Source organism: Crocodylus porosus, unplaced genomic scaffold, assembly GCF_001723895.1.
Source record: "Crocodylus porosus isolate Cpor-Errol unplaced genomic scaffold, CroPor_comp1, whole genome shotgun sequence".
Taxonomy (NCBI): domain Eukaryota; kingdom Metazoa; phylum Chordata; order Crocodylia; family Crocodylidae; genus Crocodylus; species Crocodylus porosus.
In genome coordinates this window covers 83,910,599-83,937,455 of record NW_017728949.1, presented here as the reverse complement: position 1 = coordinate 83,937,455, position 26,857 = coordinate 83,910,599, and the positions used below count along the sequence as shown (strand labels likewise).

At 41.8% G+C, this 26,857-nt stretch overlaps 1 protein-coding gene across 1 annotated transcript in view; it reads right to left on the bottom strand.

Annotated features, from left to right (window-relative positions):
* TANC1 (tetratricopeptide repeat, ankyrin repeat and coiled-coil containing 1) overlaps window positions 1–26,857 on the bottom strand; it is a 201,068-nt gene that overhangs the window by 23,605 nt on the left and 150,606 nt on the right. Inside the window, 7 exon segments of the mRNA XM_019553854.1 lie at window positions 4,997–5,182; window positions 8,497–8,733; window positions 16,356–16,478; window positions 16,705–16,813; window positions 18,359–18,966; window positions 21,311–21,477; window positions 24,372–24,603. Of these exon segments, the coding sequence (XP_019409399.1) occupies window positions 4,997–5,182; window positions 8,497–8,733; window positions 16,356–16,478; window positions 16,705–16,813; window positions 18,359–18,966; window positions 21,311–21,477; window positions 24,372–24,603 (1,662 nt within the window).

Genomic DNA, 26,857 nt, shown 5'->3' with positions numbered 1-26,857 from the left:
ATCAGGTTATTCTTTTGTCATGCATGGAGAGATTTAAAAAAAAAAAATTAGACTGTGTTCCTCTTCTAATGATGTGGACCAAACAAAAAATCAATATTTTCCATAAATTACTCAATCTTGATGGTTTACATGACAGCGATTTTAAATGAGCTGTAACACGACCTAAATATGCCTTCGTAGTAGAAGACAGACAATGCAAAAGAGAGAGCCTGGTTAGTCTTAGTCCTGGAAAAAAACTGGTTAATATTACATTTTTACCCAGGAAATATAATCTTTTCTACTCCTATTAGAGTCACAAAAAAGTTGATCAATTGTGAACAAAAACTCCTATTCTTATATACTCTGCTATACCACCATTTTAGTTGCCTTTAAAAACTTAGAAAGTTATGTTGTCCAATGCAGACAGAACATGGGTTTTTGTTGTTTTTTGGAATACTTGAGACCAGTTATCCTTGCAATTACTTCTTAGAATTGTCTTGTACAATCACATTAAATTAACAGCTCTTTTCAAAACAGTTCTCACTATCTTAGGAAACTGAAGTTTGCATATGACCACTGAGACTGCAGCAAATGGAGAAGCAGGGAAAAGAGGTAGAAATCAGAAGGCTAAAGAAGGATAAAGCAAGAATGCCATGGAGAAGCTCCCCAAGGCTGCATAAGCAAAGAAGAGATTTCAAGGAACACTGTATGGAATGCATGCTGAATTAATTCTATACATTCATGGCACAGCCAGAGAAATTGAATGCACTTCATTTCCCTTTTAGTTCAATTTTTCCAGCACTAAGGAATTTTTCTATCTTACTGTCCTATGAAGTCAGCAAGAAGGATTAAAGGTGAAGATGTTAAGAAAAGAAGAGCGTATTCTGATTCTGAATGGTTACTGTTGCTTATTTCATAATACAAAGGGATGGTCAGTTTTTACCTTCATCAGTATGCTAGAACTAAAAAATGTTTATTAGTGTGAAGGAAGTTAACCACAAGTTAACCACAGCCCATAACCCTCAACTCATTCCCAGCTTTTAAATCAAAAGTTTGCTATGTCTATGAACGTTTTTTCTCCTCATAAAATATTTCTCTGCCCTACTCTAATATTAGACAACTGCATTAAATTCCAACCACCTCTCCCAACAAGTAGGCATTTACGGTTACCTCAAGTCCTGGGCCCTGTTCAAGAGTTAAAACCTTTTCACACTTCCATACTACTCAGAAATATTTACTATTACACATTTAATATTATTAAAATTAAGTTGTTGTACCTTCAGCAGTTAAACTGCATTTTCTCTAAGGTATTTGCAAAGCAAATCAAGCCAAAATATGAGCACCATTGCTGGCTAAGAAACTAAAATACAACAGAAAAGACTGGAAAGTAGCAAGTTTAAAAGCTATAGGTTAGTCTAGATTCAAACTGGGATCAGCAGATATGACCACCATTCCATACATCAGAAATTCTATCCTTGGTCTCCAACCCTTAAAAGGGAAAAACAATCATCACAGTCATTTTCATCTCCTCTCACTGAAATATTGCAGTTCCTTTTCCATGATCTATCCAGTTCCCTTTGGCCAATATCTAGCAGCTACAACAAGCTAGTGCTCATGTGCACTCTCTTTTTTTTTTTAATACACCTGAAACAGAACTGTATTTGTCCACGGTAAGACAACTCTGCCGGCCCATTATTTCAAGATCCATTTAAAAACATTATCCTTACTTTACTGCTGATGTATGTAACTTCCTTAATCACACTTTATTATATAATGTATATTCTCCTTAGTTCTCTCTTTTACTGGATACCTCTACTTTCCCTTTCCCAAAATTACATTTTGCAATTTTGATTAGAGCTCTCTGTGCAATGTCTACCATCTGAAATATTGTCCCATTCTCAGTTATTCTCCATCACTTTTCCAACAGTCTTGAACACCTTTTATTCCTTAGATTTCCCATCTTATTACTGACCATATTAATTTATTCTGTGAAGTGTTCTGGAATGGAGTCAGGCTAAGGGACAGAGATACTGCATTAATGAAAAAACAACAGTATTCCATTTCAACCACATTCCCTAAAAAAATGCTGTTCCTAACTTTCACAATGGGACCAAATATGGTATAATACAGCGTAGTGTAAAGCCATTTTGGAAAAAAGGCTTTGTTTTTAAATACCGAATCCTTTAGCTCTGCAGAAAATAGCTGAAGCACCAAAGTAGCATCAAGTAAGGTACAACATTATGCCTTTAATCTGAAACGATAACCCTCTGGGGCTAGGGACAGACATTACACATAAACCAGTTTAAGTGATCAGAAACTGGTTTAAACCTGTAACAGGACAGATGTTCAGTGAACATAAACCAGTTTGAAAATGGCTGAAACCGGTTTGAGATAAAAGGTAGTTGAATGTAGTTATCAGACTTAACTGATTTGGCTCAAACCAGTTTATGCAATGTCTGTCCCAGACCCCTTGCTGGTTTAAGATAAACCAGACTCCCCCAGCATCCCGGCATGCTCTCCGGGCTGGGTAGGGATCCCTGCTCCACAGCAGGGCTGGCCCCTCCCCTGTGCTCCCTGGTTGGAGCTCCGGCAGAGACTGCAGTCACAGCAAGGCCTGCCTGGCTTCCCCCTACCCTCCCCCGTCGCTGCCCAAGCAAGAAATCCCCACCCCCCCATCTCCATCACCCATCCAACTATGGGGTATAGTAAACACACTAGAGGGTAGGGAGTGAATTCAGGTGGATTTGAACAGACTAAGGAAGTGGGTGGATCAGAATAGGATGCAATTTAACAAAGGTAAGTACAAAGTGCTGCACCTGGGGAGAAAGAATCACCAATACACCTATAAACTCGGAAGTACCATTCAAAGAACACTGCAGTGGAAAGGGATCTCAGAGTCATAGTTGATGCAAAATAAACATGAGTCTACAATGTGATGGGGTAGTAAGTAAGGCTAACTGCACCCTTTCTTGCATTAGTAGGTACATCATGAGCAGGTCTAGGGAGCTTATACTTCCCCTTTATGCAGCACTGGTGAGGCCACAGCTGTGTCCAGTTTTGGGTGCTGCACTTCAAGAGGGATGTGGATAACTTGGAAAGGGTTCAGAGGAAGGCTACTCATATGGCTGGAGGGCCTGCAGGTGAGATCCTATGAAGACCAAATGAGGGACCTGAAACTCTTCAGCCTCTGCAGAAGAAAGCTGAGAGGTGATCTTATAGCTGTCTACAAGCTCATTGGGGGGGGGGCAGCAGGGAATAGGGGATACTCTGTTTACCAGGGTGCCCCTCAGGGTTACTAGAAACAATGGCCATAAACCAAAGGAGAGCAGATTTAGATTGGATATTAGGAAAAAATTCTTTATGGCGAGGACTGCCAAAATATGGAATGAACTTCCAAGGGAAGCTTTCCCCTACCTTGGAGGTATTTAAAAGGAGATTAGACAAGAACCTGGCTGGGGTTACTTAACCTCAATGCTTTTTCCTGCCCACAGCAGGGGGTCGGACTCGATGATCTAATAAGTCCCTTCCAACCCTAGAAATCTATTAAATTTATGAAATCTCACAGCAGGGACCCCAGCCCCATGGACCCCAGCATGTGGTATGCTAGCTAATGCTGAAAGGTGCATGTCTCTCTCCAATTTCACTGGGACAGGCAGTCAGAACAGTGACTGCTTAGGGCTTTTTGGAGCTATATCAACAGGTCAGCAGATAAGTTGTTTAAGAAGAGTTTGAACTAATAGAGAGGCTATTGTTTTGCAGATGGGTGATGAACACTTATCAGCTCCCTGCTCGCTTGCTTCCCTGTCAGTTTACTGCAGATAGTATAAAGAAGCAGGGAGGGAGTTTGAAAAGCTCTGTATCATTAACAGATGCATACACTGCACACCCCTCTTTGCTTTAGGGGTCTGGGGGCTGGCAACACTCCCGCCCTTTGAGCAGGCGGTGGGTAAAAACCTGGGATGGTGCAGGCAGACCTCCCTAATCAGAGGTCCTGCCGGGGCCTGGCCACAACCCCCCTCAGCTCAGTATTGTGCAAAGGAAGGGAGGGCTGCTTTAGCGTCCCCCACCTTCTAGCCTAAGCCACTGCAGGCATGTGCCTGAATTTCCTCAGTCCAGAGAGAACGTCTGTCTGGTTACAAACCAGTTAGTCTAGCCAGGTTAGACTAACCTGCAAAGATGAATCAATTCAGGCTCAGGCTTTTTGAATGTCTGTCCCTAGCCCAGAACCATAACTATTCCAAGCAGCCTGCAGCAACCAGAAGACAAGGTCAGAAAACAGAGCAAACATTTGGGGGTTACTCCTGGCTTTTCTAGTGACCAGCAATATAACCTCCATTAATTATTTCTTTCCTTAGGTTTCTACCAGCAAAATGAGGATAACAGCTACCTACCTACTTTGCAAGGATACTGAAAGAATAAATTAACACTTCTGTGGCACTTAGATTCTATGGTACCCACCCCCTAAGAAAAGCCTAGAGGGAAAGAAAGTACTGCCTTCATTTAAGGTTTTGAATGGTATTATACAGAAAGCAGTGAGAGGCATGCCAGCAGAGAATAGAAAAATGATCTGGTTAATTCTGCTTCTTCTTAGTCCTTTGGAAGCAAACTAGGTTGTGCAATGATGAGTGATGTAGTGTATGTACACATATGCATGCAATTTGGCAACAGTGAAGCCATGACACCACAGGCTTCAGCTGTCAAGTAGGTACCCAGGGTCCTAGATGGGCTTGTACAGTCCACACTGAAGCCCATGTTGCTGCAGCTTCACAGATATAAATACTTGCACTAGCCAGAATAATGCTGGTTCAGGTATGTCTACATGACCAGCAATTACACCAGTCAAATGCAACACAGACACTCGTCTAGCACTCTTGCAATATCTACAAGTCACAGAGAGCTAAATTAGTATATTGTTGGCCAAAGGGCTTTCTGTAGAAATTTTTTCCCCTTTTATACCCTGGTTTTGGTTATTCTGATGACTCAAGTAGGTATTAAAACATGCCAACTCCCAGCCTACCTGACAGTGGCCCATACTGGAAGCTGCTGTCAATGCTTGCTGAAGTGCCTGACATTTCCTCAATGAATTCTGTTCATGGGAAGAAACTGTCCAATCAATATTGAGCAAGTACTGAAGGATATCACAATGTCCTCTCAATGCACTATGAACCAAAGCACATTGGCCTTTCTTGTCCAGGTAGTCAGCCTGTATTGTAGAACACACAATTGTTAGTAAAGAATCTCAGAAATTCCATAATATCTAATCAAAACAAAAAGTCAGTCCCCGCAACCCTCCCAGTCACACAAGAGATAATGATCTTGTGGGAAGTTTGGTGACTCACTGTATAATTCTAGTGCACTTTGTGTTACACAAATAAATCAGAGTTTTGCAGAAATAATTTTCCATTTAATTTACAGGCAGTATTTTTGTTGCAGTTTAAAGAACAGCTGGAATTTTGATAACCATGCATATAAAATAAAAAGCCTAAAGGAGAGCCTAATGTACAAGACAGCTCCTTTACGTGTGTTTTGGGTTCCCTCCAGCTCCTGCTAGAGTATGCATGTGCTCATGCGTACACATACACACAGGTTTGTCCCTAATGTGAGTTTGTTGGGGGTTGTTATTAAATTCACTGACTCTGCCAAGACCACAAGGAGTACATAAGGTTAGTTCCATCACAGTACCAGCTCTACCCTTTATTGTGGCTGGTGCACCATACTGGCATTCCACAGTATCCAACTTGGTGTCACTTTTCATGGAAGTGAGAATCAGAGTGGACAGCCAACTCAAGAAGTCACAAACCCATAATACTTAGAGGTGTTCATGGAATGTCATTAATGTTCTCTTGAATTTATTTTACTTATGTCATATGTGGTCTCTACAGTAGACGGTATTAAGCTGTGCTTAGCCTTATCAATCTTAGGTTTGTATGAACTGTGATATTTGATATGAATGTATTTTTATGTTTCATATTTTGGCCACGATTGGTAAACAGGTCAGTTAATTGGTTTACAAGACAATGATCAACTTAAGTGTTTCTCTCCTTCACATCTGAGAGAAGTAATCACTGAGATTTAGCATCCAACATGTTAATGACCAGTCAAAGGGACCCTTTCGTATGTCATCCAGGCACATGAGCCAGGCACTTTCAGACAATGATGAATTTACATTTTATAAGGAGTCCTTTAGCAAGAATGACGCATGTAAACAGGCTATTGAAAGAAGGGCATTTCTCACAGTTGGTAAGAGAGGGTATTTCTCACAGAATAAGCAACAGAGAGTATCTTTAGGATACTGGACTAGTACTTTTTACATCTGAAAGAAATACAAATACTCTCTGGGAAAGACTTCTGGTCTGTTAAACAAATACGCACCTGGTGCAGGAAGTTATATGAATAGTATGTGCTTCCTAAGAATTCTGTAGATGTATTTAAACAGCCAGATAAGGAAACATACTTAAGCCTTGCCATGAAAGCAAGTCTTTTTCTCACATTTCCTGAGCATAAGGTGCTTTAGTTCCCCAGTGGCTTGAGTGGGCAACACAAACTAACAGCCTGGGAAAAAACTTTGGCTTGGACAAAAGTAGAATCTGCATTCTTGGAACTTACGCTAAGATGTAGAGATAAGGTAAAAACATTGTTCTGATATTATCTGTTGTGAATATATTCTTATGTTTCTGTTGGTATCTCAACATATGGTTACTAATTTCTTATGCTTGCTTATTTTTTCAAAAAGTCTTTTTGTTACTCTTTATAACTTGCTTGTTATTTTCAATGGCAGGTACGATTTCAGAGCCTTTGACCAGACAGGCAGGCCTCTTCTCCAGAAGTGGGGAAGTCTATCATTCCTGGGCATATAACCAGCCACGGTTGTGATTCTTGTAGCTAACAAAATCTCTGCAAAGGCTAGCAAGACCAGAGTGAGATGGGTAAAACTGATGTACCCTGAATGAAGAACCTGGCCTCTTGGAATATCTCAGTTTGTTCTCAGTGGTCAAGCAGCAGATGGCAGAGAGGGCTTGGGGGCTAAAGACACACTTGAAGGTGTGAGAAAACCATAGGAGTGTCCCTCAAAAGTGCATCTGATTATGTTTGGGACCAGGTGTCACAATAGACTCCTTAACATTTAGACTAATGTTTCCTTTTTCATGCTCATTTGGTTTTACATGAACAGCTTACTGGGATGCCAACTGGAGCAGCTGTGACTGTCTAACAGAGAATAGGAGAGCAATCTCCTTCCGTAAAGGATCTGATGTGGTTCAGAGGAGAAATATTACTTATTGGGCCCCACAAGAGGGGAGAAAACATATAGGACTTGAAAGGCACGTTTGTGCCACACCTTGAATCCAAGCAGCTATTGATGCTCCAGCTAGCCCATCCTTGGCCAAGGACACAAATGAGCAAGGCAGAAAGGTCAGGTAATAATTTGCAAAAATAATAAAGGAAAGAGTTATTCTAAGGTTACTAAACTAAAAAAGGTCCGAACAACCAAGTTAACAACTGTTAACTCACTTTAATAATGAAAGGAACAGTAAAAGCAAAAATAATATTCCAACACATTTTGCAGAATCAGACATTTTGACTTCTCTCACACTTTATCACTGTCCCAATTTGGCATGGGAGGAACACTGATAAATCACCATATCATGTTTCAGGGTTTCATATATTTGTAACATTCCTCTTTCCTCAGCTATAGAGCTCATTTCTACATTTCAGACTTTCTTATACTCCAGACACCTCCTACCCTGTGCTCAGTCAGCCCTGCCTGCCTCAGTCTATTTCCCTTTTTTGCTCCATTCCTTCTCCTTCCCACAGACATGCTCCTACCTACACCTGAAACAACCCCTCTGTCCTCCACTGCTGCACATAATTGGAACTTCCTACCTTCAAACCCTTCTTCCTCCCTTCATTTAGTTTCCAACAATGTGCTCATTATTTGTGCACACAATTCTGTCCCATGATGAGAAAGATAAGGAAACCAAAAGGACAACCAGAGTTAACTCATCATCAGCTGAGACCATTCAAATGACACCAATGGAGGAAAAACACACAAGCTCCCTAATGAAAATTTTCTCCCTTCTTTTTAATGCAATTTCAGTCTGAGTCTCTCTCCTGCCAAGACAGCTCTTTAGCACCTGTCACTCCCAGTAAATCCAACGAGATGCGAATATTCAGCACCTCAGCTTTATGTCCTAATCATGATGAAGTTACATACATTGTAGGTGAATAGTTCCACTCAGTTCAGTAGAACTATCCATTTGTGTAAGTTAAGCACACGCACAAGGCTATACAAAATCAGAGCCTTGATTTTAAGTTCTTCGTGGTCAGGATCTAGATAAGAGTACACACTGTACTCAGGCCTTTTATATCTGCTATTATTTACATCTGTAAAATGTTATGTTTGTGCACATTGCATTGTATCTAATGATAATGAATGTTATTTCTCTAAAACATCTCTACCCAGTAATTTCATATCAACAAGTGCTGCAGTTAAAACCACTCTTGTATGAAACAGCTTACCCTTTCACTTCTTTTGCAAAGCAGTGAAACTATGTTCATGTGACCTGCAGCGGCTGCATAGCTAAGTGCAGTCATTCCGTTTTCAGATGTACCATCGACAGCAGCTCCAAATTCCAGCAGGAGAGCAACCACTTCTTCATGACCAAGATGGGACTGAACGCACAATATTGGAGCATTGTTCAGAACTTCAGTTCTGTAATTCACATTTGCTCCTGCCAAGATCAGCAAGCGACTCACCTAAAGGAGAATGTAGATAAATGTTATTTTTTCACTTTTCTTAAAATAATTTCTTTAAGCATATTATTTTTAGGAAGTTGGAGGCAGGATCTCATTTCTTACTGATTTTAGTTTTGAAACAGGAAGAGAAAACTGACTTAATCACATATTTAAATAAATATTTATATGAAAGTTTAAAAGTCATTGGCTACCAATGATTACTGTTGGGCTACTAACAACAAACCCTGAATGTAAAGAAAAGCATAATATTAAACCAAAATACCATGAACTTTTAAGCCATTATGGGTGCCTATACATGAGCACGGAGGCCACTCCAACAAGCTGGAATTCCAGTGCATCAGAGCACCAGTCTGCTGCAGCATGGCAACCGCTGCGCTCCAGCACCCTTCTGCATCTCGTGTATCAGCATGCCCTGCTTAAAAATGGCAGCAGGGATGCTTGAACTCAAGGTCGTCAAACAAGCTTTAGGTCAAGCATTCCCGCTATCATTATTAAGTGCGAGGACACCGATACATGAGACGCGGTCGTGATTTAGTTAGAGCAGCTCTTGGAGCCACTCTAAGTAAAGCTCCACCCTTTCCCCCACCCCGGAGCACTTGTAAAAGTGCCCTTTATGCCCTCTCACCATGACAAGATTTCAATTGCTACAGAGAGACAGTGTATCACATGAATGTATGCCAGAACCTAAGCAACCATAAAAATAATTATAAGTGTATCTGAGCCTAATTGTTGCCTTTAATCTTAAAGACAGGGATCAACTGCTTTTTAAATTACAACTATGCAGGTCTCAGCATCCCATGCTAAATTCTGAAGATTCAGAAAACAGAACTCTTCTAGTACTGCTCCTTTTGGATTTTAAAAACTATCAGCGTCTCTGTGCTTTCTGAGAACCTTGAAACAACAATTATTTCCCTGAAGAACTTGCCCTTTCCAATTTACCAAGCAGTGATCATGCTTCCTGGTCTCTAATGGTGCTTGAAATTATAATGTTTGTTGGGTTCATAGCACTGTTCCCTACTCTCCTCACCATAGCACTGATATGAGCAAGGGACTGGGCATGATACTACTTTGTTGCTGGAGAACAATCATAAAGGTACAAGAACACTAAACAGATATTGTCAAGTCACAAAAATACCTAGTATTTAAGTTTTTGGCTCTCTGACTTAAAATTGCTATTAATAGCTGGAAGATGTTTTTTAGCCTATTACAGTCATTATAACATACATATTAAATGCAAATATGCTGCAGTTAAAATTACTGTTCAATGTCTCTGTAACATACACACACTGAAGAAATGCACTACAATTTTGAAAATCCACATAGCAAACAAAGACAATCAACTGTCAAGGCCAGTCCTGCATATGTACACAAGTGATTTTAATCATGCCAGCAGTGACTCACATGTAATTGTATCTGTAGTGTAGGGTGCTCAAATGATTTACTATAACGGTATTAGCCACAGCCAATAATTGTCCTCATGGATCACTGTTCCTATTACTTGTCTGATTTTAGGGGTTTACACAAATGACAACATATACTGGAAACAACATATAACAATGGTGGTTCAGGACACTGGTTGCTTCTTTTTCATTCTACTTTTAAACCACTGATATGGTTTGGCTATGTGAGTAATGTATTAATGGCTACCATAATTTCTTTTTCATTTGTAACCTGCCTCCTGTCCATCTTTCAATAGTTACATAACAGAGGATAAGTATAAGATATTAAGTACAAGATACATGTTCTTCCCTGATGAAGGTCTGGTCTCTGTCTCTTTGCACCCCGTGAGGCTAGGGAAGTGAAAGGATAAATGAATAATCATTTAATGGATAAGCCCAATAATAACTGGTTAGCTTACTGGTTACTGTTTAGCATGGGGCAGGGCACAGTCTGGCAGGGAAGCAGGGAAGGAAAGCTACACAGTGCCCCAGCATGAACTGGAAGATGGCAGGGTAGGTGGAGGGAAGAAGGAGGAAACGATGACGGGGTGGGGAGGGGGTGAAGAGGACCAGTAGCCTTAGTGTGAGGTTAGAGGAAAAGAGCAGGTAGCCTAATGACTCATTGATTAAGCAATTACCTACTCACACACAGGTACACCCTCCCTCTCGGTGTGGGGCTTCATAGATTGTAAGGGGCTAGAAGGAACCTTGCAGTACATTGGGTCCAGCCTCCCCTGCTCTAGGCAGGAAGACAACTGGGGTCAAGTGACCCCAGCAAGGTGACTGTCCAGTCTCCTGTTGAAAACCTCCAGGGAAGGTGACTACCACCTCTGGAGGGAGTTTATTCCAAAATCCGGTCACCCTGACTGTGAAGGAGTTTTTCCTGGTATTAAGCCTGAAGCGGCCTTCCAGGAGTTTGTATCTATTGGTCCTGGTTTTCCTTTGGGGTGCCCTAGTGAACAGTTCTTCACTGAGCTCCTGATGTACTCCTCTGATATAGCGGTAAGCCGTTATGAAGTCTCCTCTCAACCTTCTCTCCTTTAGGCTAAAGAGGCCCAGGTCCCTCACCCTTTCCTCGTATGGCTTGCCACACAAGTTCCTGATCGTATGGGTGGTTCTTTATTGGACCCTCTCGAGTTTTCTATGTCCTTATCGAAGTGCGGTGCCCGGAATCTGGATGCAGTACTTCAGTGCTGAACACAGAGGGAGTATCACGTAGTTTTACGTGAAATGCATCGGTTGATGCATGCCAGCATGTTGTTTGCCCTCCTGACCACTGCCTTGCACTGATGGCTCATATTCATGCAATGGTCATTCATTACCCCTGGGGTCCCTTTCAGTCGTAGTGCAAGTCAAGCTGTCACCAGTGAACCTATACGTATGTTGAGGGTTCTTTGCCCCCAGATGAAGCACCTTACACTTGGAAGTGTTGAACTTCATCTGGTTCCAGTTTTCCCAAATCTCTAGCCTATCCAGGTCTGCCTGTATCTGCAACCTATCTTTTGGCATGACCACACGGCCCCATAACTTGGTGTCGCCCGCAAACTTAGCCAGCGAGCTTTTCACTCCCACATCCAAATCACTGATAAAGATGTTGAAAAGCAACAGTCCAAGCACAGACCCCTGAGGGACACCGCTGGCCACTTCGCGCCAGGACAACACAGATCTATTCATGAGAACTCTCTGGGTCCTCCCCTGTAGCCAGTTTCCCACCCACTGAACTGTTGAGCAGCTGAGCCCACAACCTTCCCGTTTTTCACAAGGATATCATGGGATACTAGATTAATAGCCTTTTGGAAGTATCCAGGTGGCGAGAGACCTGGTTATAGAAGGAGATGAGACTGCTAAGACAAGACCTACCCACAACAAAGCCATACTGGCATTTGTTCAGGATCTTACCTTCCACAAGCGTATCGCACATAGATTCTTTAATGAGCTTTTTCAGGATTTTCTCTGGGATGGATGTTAGGCTGACTGGCCCCCCTCTTCCCCTTCTTGAAGATGGGCACGATGTAGGCCCCTTCCAATCCTTAGGGATTTCCCTGGTGTACCACGAATTCTGAAAGAGCTTTGCCAGGGGTTCCACAATGACCTCTGCCAGCTCCATCAGCACTCTCAGATGGAGTCCATCCAGTCCTGCTGACCTCATGGGGGCTGTGTTGTCTGATGGAGTTTACCACCACCTCCCCCCCAAAAGGGGCCCTGGGAGTGGCTCCCAGCTGCTGCATTATTTACCATCGCTTACCATTTAACCAATATAATTAGAGAAGCTTAAATGAATAATTTTTGAATGATTCTTACATCCTTCCTTGAAGCACAATGAGCAATGACAAAGTACAGGTAGGACAAGGCTGTAGAATGTGCACTAGAAGGAAAAGTATACAGTATCCTGACTGTAAGAAGGGACTTAGGTAGGTATGTGTAGTTCAAAATGGGCCTTTACTAAACATAGTAATACCAGTAACTTTAAAGCATTTTTGTTCTGAATTGGAACTAAAATATGAAAGTTTGAAATTTCATACAGAAAAAAATTCTGAAAGTGTTCAACTTCCCAACCATTTCCATTATTTTAAGTGAATTTGGCAGCCAAGGGAGCCCCTAGAATCAGGGGCAGTCCTAGTAGTCTCCTAACACTCAGTGGGGAACCAAGAAGCCCTGTCCTGAGGTAGAGCCCTAAGTTTTTTATCAGGGTAGGGGAAGCCCAGAAGCCTTAAAGAACTATGTCTCTTGCGGAGGTTTCTGGGTTTTCTGCTACAGATCAGAAGGAGCTCTGTGCTTCCTGGCTCTCAGCTCCAGAGCCAGGAGCCTGGAAACTTTGGGATCTGAACCCCTTGGGTAATCCACACAGTAGGGTCATCTGGAAGTCAAGGATCATGAGTGCGGCCCTGAGAAAAATCACGATTTGACAGACTGCATGGATACCACAAAATTCACCCCACCCCGTGATTTTTAAGGGTCACAAGCATAGGCAACAGAAGGCTTGTCGGGGCTCATGCCCCCACAAACATGAGACAGCAGTGGCAGCACAGAGGGCCACAGGGCAGCCCAGGCACAGGCTCTGGGTGGCTGCAGCAGGGATGGGAATGGCATGCACAGACACAGATACAGAGCCTGCACTCAGCCAAATGGCATTCAGAGCTCTGCCCACCACAGCAGGCAAGTCAGGGAAAGGGAAGGGGTGTGTGGGGAGGGGCAGATTGAGGCCCCCACGGTGAGGGAGGGAGTGGGGAACAGGCTGGGGCAAACGGGGCCCTGAGGCTGGGATGGGTCACAGGACAGTTGGAGCCGTGGGCAGCTTGCCCAGGGGCGTGGGAGGGTTCCCGACACTGCATTCCCCAGAGGAGGCACAGGGGCATGTGCTCCATGGATTTTTGCAGGGCACTGCGGAGGCAGTCTGCTGCGGTGCACTGGGCTCTGTGCCCCACACCCACTGGAGATAGAAGAAACCAATTCTCCACCTTCCAACCAACTGGCATTTTCTGGTGAAAAACCACATACTTAGAAAATCCTTGCTTGGCTCTAGTCATCACCTATTAGCAACTAACATTTGGGACTACATTAGTATGTCTGACATAAGGAAATTTATATTCTACTCTAAGTCAGAAAATCAGGTGGGATCCTTAGGCTCTCCATACTTTATCAATGTACCCCCAAGTCAGACAAAATTGAGGTCTAACACAATTCCCATAAAAATCAAGAGAAAGATTCCATTTACTGAGAACTGGATAAGGCTCCAAACAATGGTTAGAATTAAAAATAGAAAAATCAACAACTGACCTCCCTGTAAGTCTATGTTGATCACTTTAGATTTTGTTTACATTTGCATAAAATCTCCTCTTTGAAGGCTTGCAAAATTATGGTCAAAAGACCTATACTTAATGCCACTGGCAAGGGAGTACTTTGAACTTGTTTTCCAATATATGGATTTTCTTCAGTCAATTTATGACTTGATTTAAAATTATATATTAAAAATATTTGCTTTTAAAGAGTCTGTACTAACAGTGCTTCTTGCTTTCAGCTGTAATTAAATGTTGGCATCTATGTATCTGTGACATTAGCAGTTCACTGATGAATTTTCATTTCAGCAGAGAATCACTTTTATATGAATTTAAATGATTTTTTATACACATATGCACAACAAACTGTACTACCGACAGCAAACCGACAGTTAGTCATTTCCTGTTATGAGTCTGAAGAAGTCCCTTAATTACATGCATAATTTAAATTACTGTAATTTATGCAAGATTTTTTTAAGAGACACTGGGAGGATAAAAGCTAATCAATAATGTTAAGGCAGCGTGACTCCACAAATAATTTATATAATTTTTCTGGAAAACCAACATTTTACACTACCTATTGTGCCTTTAAAATGATCCCATAATTCATGTTTTAAAGACAAATAAATGTGAGTTTTTGTTTGGGTCAAATAAAAGATTAATTGATGTGGTTATTCTACAAAAATGTCATGCATTCAAAGTATAACTTTTTCACCCTGTTTCCATCAGGAATTGAGATTTATACAAAGTCAATTTACACTAAACTCTCAACACCTGATATTTTAAATAATCCTCCCAGATTGAATAATTGTAATAAGAAATACTGTTAGTAATCTTCACTTAGTGGCATTAATAACATTACCAACAAAAAGCATTGTATTTCTTAATAAATGGGGAAACTGAGGCTTAAGATTGACAGGAAACAGAAATGCAACTAAGGCCCCCTGTACATATTACAGCTGTGTCATGATTAATCTGTTAATTGTGGCATAAATGACAAGGGTGACACATGCACTGAATTTAAGATGCCACAAAATGACAAACTATAAAAGTGTTCTACATATAATGGTCTGTACAGTGCCTTAAAATTGAACTACATATTCAAAGTAGGTCCTGGTGGGGACTGACAGTCAGCTAATCGCTGGAACCAGCCAGGGACTGCAGTGGGATCTCAGATCAGGCTCCCCCTACAGTGGCAAGTAGAAAGGGTGCAATGGGGTCTGATCCCCAAACCCCAAATCATGCCTCCCGCCATGAACATGTGGCACGGCAGGAGATGCAACTGTTGGATTTGGGGATCAGCTTCCATTGCACCCGTAAATGATCACGTGCTAGGGGCCTAAAAAATCCTCATACATTACTCTGCATTCATGGAATATGCCAAAATTGAGATCTATCCTTTTACTGTTTAAGATAAACACACCTTCTATACCATATCTGTCTGCAGACTTTTATACTGCTGCCTATAACTGTAGTATCCAAGTGCCTTTCATGAGAGGTAGCTGGAGAGACTATCTGACACTCCTTTTCTAGAGTAAAACACTCTGCTGGGCATAAAGCTTCGGTCTAGAATTCTTAGAACCGTGTTTGTTTGGGGTGATTTGTATACCAAACAATCCTTCAGATAAAATTTCAGAAGCAATCCAAAAAAGATCAAATGCCACAGAGCAGAGAACCAACTACTTCCGATCAACATCAGAGAAGCCCACTTCCTCAGTGAAACACAAGACAAAAAGGAAGGAAAATACAGAAAACATTAATTCAGCTTCAGGACAACAGACTTATAAGGGTACTGTCACATAAATTTAGCCTGAGTTTTAATCTAGTAAAATCTAGATTATGTTTATAATCCAACGAGTAATGCCTTCCAGATTCCCACCGTCTTTCTAAAAACACAGACTATTTTGCAAAATTGTATCAATCAGTCCTGGAAAACATAATCCTTTATTTCTTTTTTATTTTCACTGCTTTTACAGCAGTTTAATACTATTCATGCACTATTTCTGGACATAATCTAGGTTCATACTAAAATTTACCTACTTTGGGCCTGATCTGATTCTTAAAGGGCACAAACTGCTAATTTACCATGCCAGCCAGAAATGGGCTGAAGCATGCTGCATTGTTCCACATTACTTCTCAAATTGGAGGTAGCGTACTCTAGCCAGTTAGCTCCGACTCTGCCAAGGAAATGAGTCTGCCTACAGTGCCACCCTAAGGGAGCCACACTACTTCTACTTTGGGATATAGCACATGCAAAGGCATGACATTTTTCAGCATGCTGCCTGACCCAGCAAATTAATGGTACAAGAAGTCGGTGACAAAATTCCTACTGATTTCAGTGGTACAAGGTCAAGCTCATTTTGTGGTGTAGCTGGAGTTGTGAATACACGAGTGCCTATTTTCTTACCTTCACATTAGGTGTATAGAGGTTTCTCAGAGAAGCAAGGGCAGCTGACAATCCATCAGTACTATATCCAATCCATAGAGCTTGAAGGTGACTGGAAGAAATTCCAGTCTTTTTACTAAGACCCTAGAAGAATGTGGATAAAATAGATACTTGACACAGGAATTAGAAAGAAAATTTCCTATTATGTCTAACCCATATAAAGAAACATAACTAATCTTTTTGTTAGCAAGCAATTTCAGGTGTTTATAAAGGCTAGTTGGAATTATTATAGCAACCATGCTGAATTCCCTTAGACGTTTTGCATTTCTGTAAAGATCATAAACCTCTGTCTTTAATCCTTGGGTTTTACCTTAAAAATGTGAGCTTTAAGAATGTGATGACCAAGTTCCATGGTTTGTTGACGGTTTAATTTTCCCTCCTGTCGAGAAAACATGAATGCCAGTAGAGCATGCCCATTCCTAATTAAAAGGGAATAAGACAGACACACATACTTAGTAACAATTTAGTTATATCATCTAAATTCCGTTTCTAATACCATCACACAAACCTCAGTTTTCTTTATTTTACCCAGGTAAACTTTTTAAATATCTCCGTGGCTAGATTTAGATTGTAGGACTGTCAAATAACCAAGAGAAAGGAAAACTATCTGATACTTGATCTAAGTTCATAGCTTTTGCTAGACTGATGGAAGGTGTGACAGTTTTCTCTTTTTTTCCCCCAAGTACAGTGAGGGCACTTTTAAAAGAATAAATTTCAATTGAATGGGGTCATGGGAAATCTAAAGAGTCTCCTGGTGGAAAGCAGTCAGATCTCAGTACCAGTTCCAAAACTCCAGTGAAATGGCAGCGAGGGATTATCTGTGGATGGAAGGGGTGAAATCAAGACGACAACCTAAACAGATATTGTAAAGTTCCACTAAATCTGACTGTTGCACCTTTCCAGGCCTGAATACGAGACGGAATTCCATTCAACCCCTCACTGCCATTGGTTTGTTACTGAAAGAACACAGTCTTTTTCTTTTGCTGAGATTACTGATGAAAATACTTTTTGGTGTTAAATGTAGGGGACAATATCCCTGCAAAAGCTTTACAACATATTTCTAATATGCTTCTGCAGTCAATTCCTAAGAGACCTGGGGGTTCTGATTTTAACACACAGTAAATGCAGGATGTGGGGTATTATGCAATTCAGTTGCAACTAGTCTATCTATTTTAGCACATGAAATTCATGATACTGAAAATCCAAAAGACCTGAATCTTTTTTAAATTTTTGAAATGGGATTACCAAGCATTATACCACATATTAACTCTGCTGTTATAAACTTCAATTTAACTATATGCAATAATCTTTTTGTTTGTACAGCAGTATCACAGTGGGGAGCCAATTCATGATTATTTTAAAAGAAAGAACTTAAAAAGCCAAAAACTCCAAATAACACAGTAAAATAGGAGATGCAGAGTACAAGAATATGCAAATATACACACTGGTTCACAGACAGCATGTTTTATTGTTATGCAAGCTACATTAACCAAAAAGGTGGAGGTTAGTCCAAACTGAAACAATGACACTAGAAACAAAGTTGGAAAGATGGAAGGAACTGTCAGAATAATTAAAAATGAGACAGGCTAACCCCTCTCCTCTCCCCCAAAACACCCCTCCCATTTTCCTTCAAAATCTGAATTTTCCTTCCAGCAGTTTCCTATTGCAAATTTTGTCAGGTAAATGAAAATAGAAGACTTCCATGTACCTGATGCTTTCCACTAAGAAACTGAAACTGCACAGTGGGGAAAATGATGCTCAAATATGCAGGCCCAGTTTGCATGGACCCTATTACAGAGTTACATGTAGCATTAGCAGCTAAAATTTTGCCCTAAACATAGCCCAGTTTTCCTCTGGGGAAAAACTGCAGTCCTAATACTACACATCAGCCCTTGAAGGTGATTGTAAAAATATGTAACAGCAACTATCTGTACAGACTGTAGTTTACTATAGTCTTTATTTACCTTGGCTCACATAAGAAGTCAGTATTTTCACCATCAGCTCTCCAAACAAGCCATTCCCTGAAGGAAGGATGGCAGAACATACGTGTTTTGTCACGCCTTTTTATCAGAAAACATGAAAGGGCCTCCATTCTCTGGTGGAAGTCTTCCCATTCCAGTTCACCATTTATCTGACCAGCATTAATAGCTGTGAAAATCTGGTCATCTGTCATAGGATGAAGGGATGCTAGTGCCACATTTAATATTGGCAGGACTCTCTCAAAAGCAGAGTTGCTCATGAACTTCATGTTGCACTGAAGCAAATAAAGTTCTGACAGAGACACTGGAACTACTTTGTAGCTTGCACTTTTGATCACCAGGTGACCCTTTTGAAAAAGATCCAATGTCAATTTCAAATAGAGGTAAGATCCCAGGCTCCTCATGATCAGGTGATTACCCACTTTCCCGATTGTGGCTGCATCAGCTTTCCCATTTAAAGATATATTGTTTATAATTTCCTGACTGCTACTGATCCTGTACTGAATGTAGGCATTCAGATCACCGTGGATTTCTTTGTTGTCCGGGAAATTGTCGAGAGAAATTTTGAAAAAAGGTAATGAACTTGCTATTTCCTGTAAGAAAAAGCACACACAGGTACAAAAATTAGAGTCTAGCACAAATACTTTTGATATAGGCATTTATATAGATACTAGCGACTTGCCCATCAATAATAATGAGGGGGAGGGGGTGGGGATGGAGCACCACCACCCCGCTGCCCTGCACTGCTGCCAGTTCGTGTCTGGCCCCACATCACACCTCCTGCTCCACGTCCAGTCCCGCGCCCTCCCCCAGCACAGGGAGGTGGAGGGCCGCTGCCACACACCGCCCTGTGCCACTGCTGCTCCACATCTGGCTGCATGCCACCCACCCACTCTGCATCTGGCCCCGCCCACTCCAACCCCCCTGCTGTGAAGCTCCACAACTGGCTGCGCACCCCCACACCGCTCCGCGTCCAACCCTGCACCACCCCTCTCTCCTGCCTTTCTGAGTCCAGTCCTGTGCCACCCCCCCCACTCCACATCCAGCCCAACACCACCCCTTTCCTGTGTCCAGCCCCGCACCCCCCTGCTATGGGGTGGTGAGTAACTGCTGCCAACCACTGCCTTGTGTTGCCACTGCTCTGCATCTTGCTGTGTGCCATTGCCCACTCCGTGTCTGGCTTCGTGCCACCCTTCCCGTTCCATGTCCAGCCCTGCCACCGCATCAGGCTCCCCCCCACTGTGCACAGGGCTCCACATCTGACTATGTGTCACATCCCCGTTCCACATCTGGCCCAGTGCTATCCCCGCAGCTCTGCATCTGACCCTGCAACTCCCCCATCTCATGTCCACCCTGTGCCACCCCACCTGCTTCTCATCAGGCCTTGTGCCACGTCCCCCCACCCCCCCGCTTTGTATCTGGCCCCACACCACACCTCCTCTCCCTGCTGCTCCACTCCACTGGAGTCATTCCCCACCCATCATTCTTGATGGGTATTCTTGATGCAGCACCGGCTGGAGCCACGCCCCCCAAGAGCATTATGGGCACGCACACACACACACACACAGACAGACTAAGCCTTTTATAGATATAGAATAAAAAGATCATTTAGCTGTTACAACCCTTTGCAACTACTGATGGTCCAGTTGAGCCTAAAGCCCCACTGGGCTAACACTTCTAGGGAACACCAGTTTCTATAGCCAAGAGCACAAGAGTGATGTGGCTAACATCATATCCAACTACCTTTGACTCACCAGCCTGAATGACCAAATATCCACGTACAGCTCAGTTCACTCAGGGAGCACTTTGGTATGAATCTAGAGTAGAGCTAGAATACACATCTCTGGAGTCAGTGAGATGCTTTAACTGCTGTGCTACCATGGCCCAGCTGTTCAAATACCCTGATAACAGGTCACACAACATATTTCTAAAAAGAAATAATTTCTCATATCACTAACAAATGGTTCAGTAAAGATTCAGCTAGAAAAGAACCACCACCTCACAGTAGACACTCTTCGGAGGACTGCCATGAGAGTATTGATTAAGCATACAAGATCCTTCTTAGTTTGAGGAGTGACAATTATTGCCATGCCACCTTGTGCTATAGCTATTTTTAAACACATGTTTATGGTGCATGACAAACAGTAATACCAATAGTGATCTTAGACTTGTTTCCTTGAAGAGCTATATATTTGTGCATTCTAGCAAATTTTGGAATGCCTTCAACAGAAATGGGCACCCCTGTAATGTAATTCACTTCCTGTTTAACTTATAAACAGCTAAATGAATTTAAAAAGATGACATTTCACCCCGTGTAGCTTTGAGAATCTGAAGTCAGCACATCTCTATGCCTCCAGAACACCAGATATTTGGACTGAATACTGGAGAAAGAATTTTAAAGAGTAAGTGTAAGTTTTCTGGGACTTGCTGAAAGAAGTATGGTAAGAAAAAATAGTGCTGAAGACAAGGACAAGCTTTAGAATAGGGAAGTTGTGGGGCTCCACTTTCTGGAAAGCGGAGATCTATAGTCCAGCCCTCAAAGAAACGCCGTATGAAGATGGGAGACAAACTCATCACACTATGGAGTTGGAGCAACTTGACTCCTAAAGCTTCAACTTCCTGTTCTCATCTCACCTGTAGAAAACAGGCCGAGAATATGGAAAATCAGGTTTGTTACTTGTGGTGTCACTAATCCCATCAGTATATTCCAGAAAGTGACAGAGAAAAAAGACAAATGTGTTATCAGATCCTTGAGCTCATACTTGTTCACCATAAAAAAGCATAAACAAGGCACAGTCCTTTATTTTTGTTTTTTGGTTCTGAATCCCCTTAAGAGTAGCACTTCAGCAAAGTATGTGGTTGTAGCAGTATGAAAACTTTTCACAGGAAAGGACAGTGATTAATTTTTGGCAAATTAAAAATGCACTTTATTCTTACCTGAAAGTTAGTTCTCACCGTCACAATCAGCTTCAACCAAGAAGGGAATTTAAAAATAATGTTTGTGATAAATGAAGAAAGTGTGTCACCATAATCAGGTTTGTGGAATTCAGCATCATTTAAACCATCTATCAAAATTATGTATTCTTCCTCGGGAATTTTCTGCTCTGAATAACAAAACAGTAAAAAACAAATAAATAAAAATGTGATTATGGGGGGCGGGGGGGGGGAGGAGAGGTTTCCATAAAAGGGGACTCTTCCATAATTCTGAATGTCCTGAGAGGGGAAAAAATGTACCAGGAGAAGTATAGCAATAGCCATGGATGTTATTCCAATATCAGTGAAAGTAAGTTTAAAATATCAAATTGAAAACCACTAGCGACACCAACCTCACTTTAACATTTCATAATCTTTTCAGTCTGAATCTATTTAATTTTTATGCATTTTTACAGTTCATTTTGTTTAAAGTACAATTTTTAAAAATAATTTCATTTGGTAGATCTTATAAATCATGTAATCTCACAGTGTTTGGGTTAGAAATATCACAGAAGTACATTTACATACTACAAAAGGTTGTTCTCATTGCACTTTATATTAAGATCCCATTTTGCAAACAGCTTATAAAGTGTTAAATGAAAAAAAGTGTTACAAGCTTGTTACCAACATGAGTAATGTATATTACAGATGGTTGTAAGAATATTAATAGAAGGTCAATACATGGTTATGTTCAAGTTATGGACTGATTCTATCTAGTTATCACTTATTTAAGCATCTAGCATTTATTAAACTATTATAAACTGTTACATGAAGAAAAACTACATAAATAAGGCATGAAACTACATATTTAATTGGTGCACAAGCAACCTAAATCCTGATATTTAAACTTGAGAGTTTATCTTTGTAACCTTGAAAATATCTTTTAAATGTCGCTTGTTGCATTTAATTCAATTGGCTTTTTAAATAAAGCACACTGAAAAACAAAATAGCACACAACAATACCCACAAATTCCATCACATGGCTTCATATATACATGCAGAAAGTTCATCAGCAAAATAAGTCTAAAGATTCATGAGTTCTGCAGGTGTCTGCATGCATCTCTAGCAGTCTACTCCCTATACTGCTTGTCCAAAAGAGAATCTAGAGATCAAGTAAAGGTGGGGCAGGGTGACACCTTAGAGAGTAGGACTGAGAGCCATGAACTTTTATAGGCAAAAGCTTCATCAGACTGCTTAGGAAAGGTGATTAAAATGACTACCACAGATCTATGAACCTAGCAGAATAGGTTGTTGCTTATGAAAACTCATGCCTCTCTCAGCTTGTAAATCTTTAAGCCGCCATCCTATCCCATCTCCTACTTGATCTCTTGATTTTCTTCTGCTATGTGGACCAACAGTAGATGGGGTAACAGATGCATGGAGACAGCTGGCAAAACTCATGAATTTTGGAGGTTGTTCCAGGCTCTGAAAAATCTTGTTCTAGAGCAGTGGTCACCAACCAGTCAATCGTGATCAACTAGTTGACTGGGGAGCCTCTGACACTCTCTCTCAGTCTGGGGGGGGACTTGGCCCCCCCCCAACTGAGATCAGCTGTTAGAGGCTCCATGATCAGGAGTAGCGGGATGCATTTGGCCAAGCTGAGCTGCATCCCCTGCTGCTGGGGCCAGGCTAGCGGAGTGGAACGATCTGGGTGAGTGGGAGCCTCAGCTGCCAGGACAGGGTCAGAGCCTGGGTGGTTTGTCCAGGCACGTGAGGGGGCTCTTGCCACTGCGTGCACCCGGGTGGAGTGCCAGGGAGCACATGCTCCCTTGATCTGTTTGCGGGGCGAGGCAGCTACCCTGGGATGCTCGTCAGCAGAGAAGTGAAAGCTGCAGTTTTAAATTTGGTGTCCATTTTTCATGCCAAGTTTCAACTGCAGCTTTCACATTTGCTTCCCTGGCAGCTGGAACCAGGGCCCCACCACCAATGGGGCTGGGGTGAGGGAGGGCAGAGCTGGGGCCAGCCAGGAGAGCCATGTCTGGGGAAAGGGGGGGAGCTCATGGCACCGTGTCAAGGAAGGAGGGGCCCAGCTGGGCTGGGAGAGCTGTGAGGGGAAAGTGTGTATGTGTGTCTGTTTGTCTGTGTCTCTGTGTGCGTTTGTCTCTTTCTGTTTCTGTGTGCATGCGTGTGTGTATGTGTGTGTGCGCGCATGTGCCCATGTGCAAAGAGTGAAAGTAGAGTGCATGCACCTGTGTCTGTGTGTGCATGTGTGTGTGTAAATTTGGCCATAGTCAGGGCAAGGAGAAGAGGCAGGCATGTGGCCCCCCTGCCCAGCCTATGTCAACTACAGTATGTCAAAAACTTACAGCCTGGCTATGGGTACCAGAAAAGGCATACTATTCCCTTAAAAAATAAATAAATAAATAACCCCCCCCCATCCCCTTGCTAAATCTCAAGTCCTTGTTTTAAACTTGGGCTAAAGTTTTTAATGAAAAGGTTGCCAAAATTCTTTAACATGGGAAAACATCTTTTTCACAAGTCTCACCCTTAAAAAAAAGAGTATCTCATTTGGGCAAAAATTTATGGCAGCAATGGACAGAGGAAGTTCTGACACTGAACGTCTTGAGTCAGATGCCTAGCACAGAAAATGTGGGCCCAAAATCATTTAAGTTTAGCAAAGTACAAGCAACTCAGAACGGTCTTTCCAAACAGGAAGTGTCAGTAACCATAATAATAAGTGGAGTTAACAGACCCACCTATAATTTATCCTATCATTTATAATTTAGCATATTCTATTAGCATTTTTCAAAATAGTGCTTTTTCAAGATCTTCTTAATAATGGGTTCTGCAGGATTTTATTTTAAAACCAAAACCCTTCCATCTGAATATGGTTTGTCTACTGTTATTATGAATAACATCCAATATGATTACAACTGAAAAAGATTAAAGAAAACAAATTTCTCTCTAGTGAAGTCACTTCTGCTGTTTTAATCACCTCCCTTACGTGGTTAAAATACATGCCAGATTACTCTTGGGTTTTCTGATCATGGAGTTTATAAAGTTTAGTCTCCGTTTCCTGGCATACCTTTCCTGAGGTTTGCAAGTGGCTCCAACACTCCTCTTTTAAAAGCTGCCACTGGATCTTGGACGCAGGACCTAAGGCTAAGCATGCTTTGTAGATGAGGCTCTTTTATTAGAAGATCTCGGTATGCCATTAACTGATGTGACCGGCAAAGTAAAGCTGCAATACTATGGACAAATTCTGGGACAAGACACGTGTAAGTGTTGTCAGCTTGGCAATAGTGATAGGCAACGACCTGGGGGGGAGGGGGGGAAAGAAAAAAAAAGAGAAAAAAAGAAGTCAGGCTCTTTATTGTAAACAGTACTGTAAAAACACATCTTCTAGTTATGACAAAACATTACTCTCTCTCCCTTTGGGTGATCCCAAGCTACAGTATTTATTTGAATCCAAGACAAAGGTCCCTATCCCATTTAACATGGGAAAATAAGCTGCTCATCTTAATATTTGACTATGGGGGGAGGAAGAGGGAGGAGGGGGAGCCTGCTGCAGCTCCACCTCTGGCCCTGTTCTGGGGTCAGAGCTGCAGCAGCTGCCTGCCCCCCATCATCTGCCCCTGCTGCCACTTACCCTCCGCAGCTCTGGCTTAGTCCCCAGCCCCACACTGGCCTGAGCAGAGAGCACAGTCACTCCAGGTCAAGCTCATGCAACAGTGCCAGCAGTGCGATAACCACTGCTCTGTGTCCAGGCTGGGGGAAGAGCGACTATATACTGAAGACCAGAGGCCAAGCTGAAGCCACAAAGGGTAAGTGGTAATGGAGGAGGGTGGAAGGCAGGTGGGATAGAGGGAGGGAACAGAGGTGGTGGGGGCACAGGCAGTATAGCAGGGGCCAGGTGGTGGGGGGTGCAGGCATGGCAGGGGGACAAGTGGTAGGGTGGGTAGGTGTAATCTGGGGGAAGCAAGCAGCAAAGGAGGAAAAGCACTAGGGAAAGAGGTGGTAGGGGGTAAGGGCCAGGGGCCAGGGTCACTTGACTCACCTGCTACCTGCCCCACCAGTGCTTTCCCTGCTGCAGTGATGGGTTTCTGTGTGCATGCAAATTTATGACGACCCTCCAATAGTTAGATTTTATACATGGAATATTAAAAGAAATGTATAATTTTCCATGTATACAATCTAATTATTAGGTGTCATCTTAAATTCAAAGTAATCTTGGATGAGTAAACTCAGTATTTTCAAACTTTAGAAATATTACCCTGCTTCATAGGTTGTGAAGAATGAGCCTACTAAAGAAAAAGTATCATGGCACAGAAAGGAGGATAGGAAATAGGATTACACTGGCAGAGAGTGGGAAGAAGAAATCTCAGTACAACTTTTGGCCATAAATCCCAGTATTGCTTTTGGACATCAACCATCCCTTACTTCTTGGTTCATGATTGGCATTCACCAGGTAAAGTAATGTTTGTTCCCACAGCTAAACAACGAAGTACATAAGGAAGAGAAAAAAATCTTTCAGAGAAGTAACCAGAAACATTATCAAAGCTTTATCTCAGCAAACTGTTCTCTAGAATTTTACAGTATTCCTGAAGGAAGTCTGATGGGTGCAGAAGTATGCTACTGTAATTGAAGGATGACTTGTACTTCAAACTTCCGATTATTTTTATGAAATCAATCCATCACAATGAGAAGCAATGCTTAAAAGTATAAGAATTTGCCATTCACTTGCCATCATTGTGTGAAATTCATTAGCACCTTTTCTAAAGGAAATGGGGAAAAAAAATATCGTCTTTAAGATAACATACTAAAACAAAAGCAATTCTGAAGTGGACTGTTATCACCTGATAGGCAAAATATTAGCTTCTCAGAATCATATAAAGTAATGAAGAAATCATTTTAATCATCTACGCTAGCTAATCACAGATTACCATCGGCAGCATACTGTGTATAAATGATCAAACTATCAAAATTTAGCTTTAAACTTTCTTGGATTGAGATAAGAGATCACCCAAAGCCATGAATCAGTTTGTTTCAGAGACAGTAGCCTGTCTGTTTTCCAAGCTGGAAGAATAATTTTACTAGACAACATATTGCAAAATGTGGAATGTTATGTATAAAACATTAACATCTTGTTCAAATGAATTCTTCCATCCTATGGGGACACAGCTTTAAGATGATTAATACTGAGGGGAATTTTACTGGCATTAGTCTTGAAAAAGCCTCATTCTCATGTGAGTCTTTGTCTAAAAATTATTTTGGGGAAAACACAGCTACTTAATCTGATGTTTAGATCATACCATGCCTTTATTATAAGCCAACAATCTCCTTATCATAACTATGGAATGCATCTGATCAGAAGAAATGAAGTACTTGTTATCAATATAGCCAGCACGCGTTTGTTACGGGTAGGTCTTGCTTGACCAATCTCATTTCCTTCTACGACCAGGTGACCTATCACCTAGACAAGGGAGAAGAGATTGATGTCATATATCTTGACTTCAAAAAAGCCTTCAATCTGGTATCCCATGATCACCTCTTGGTGAAACTGGCCAGTTG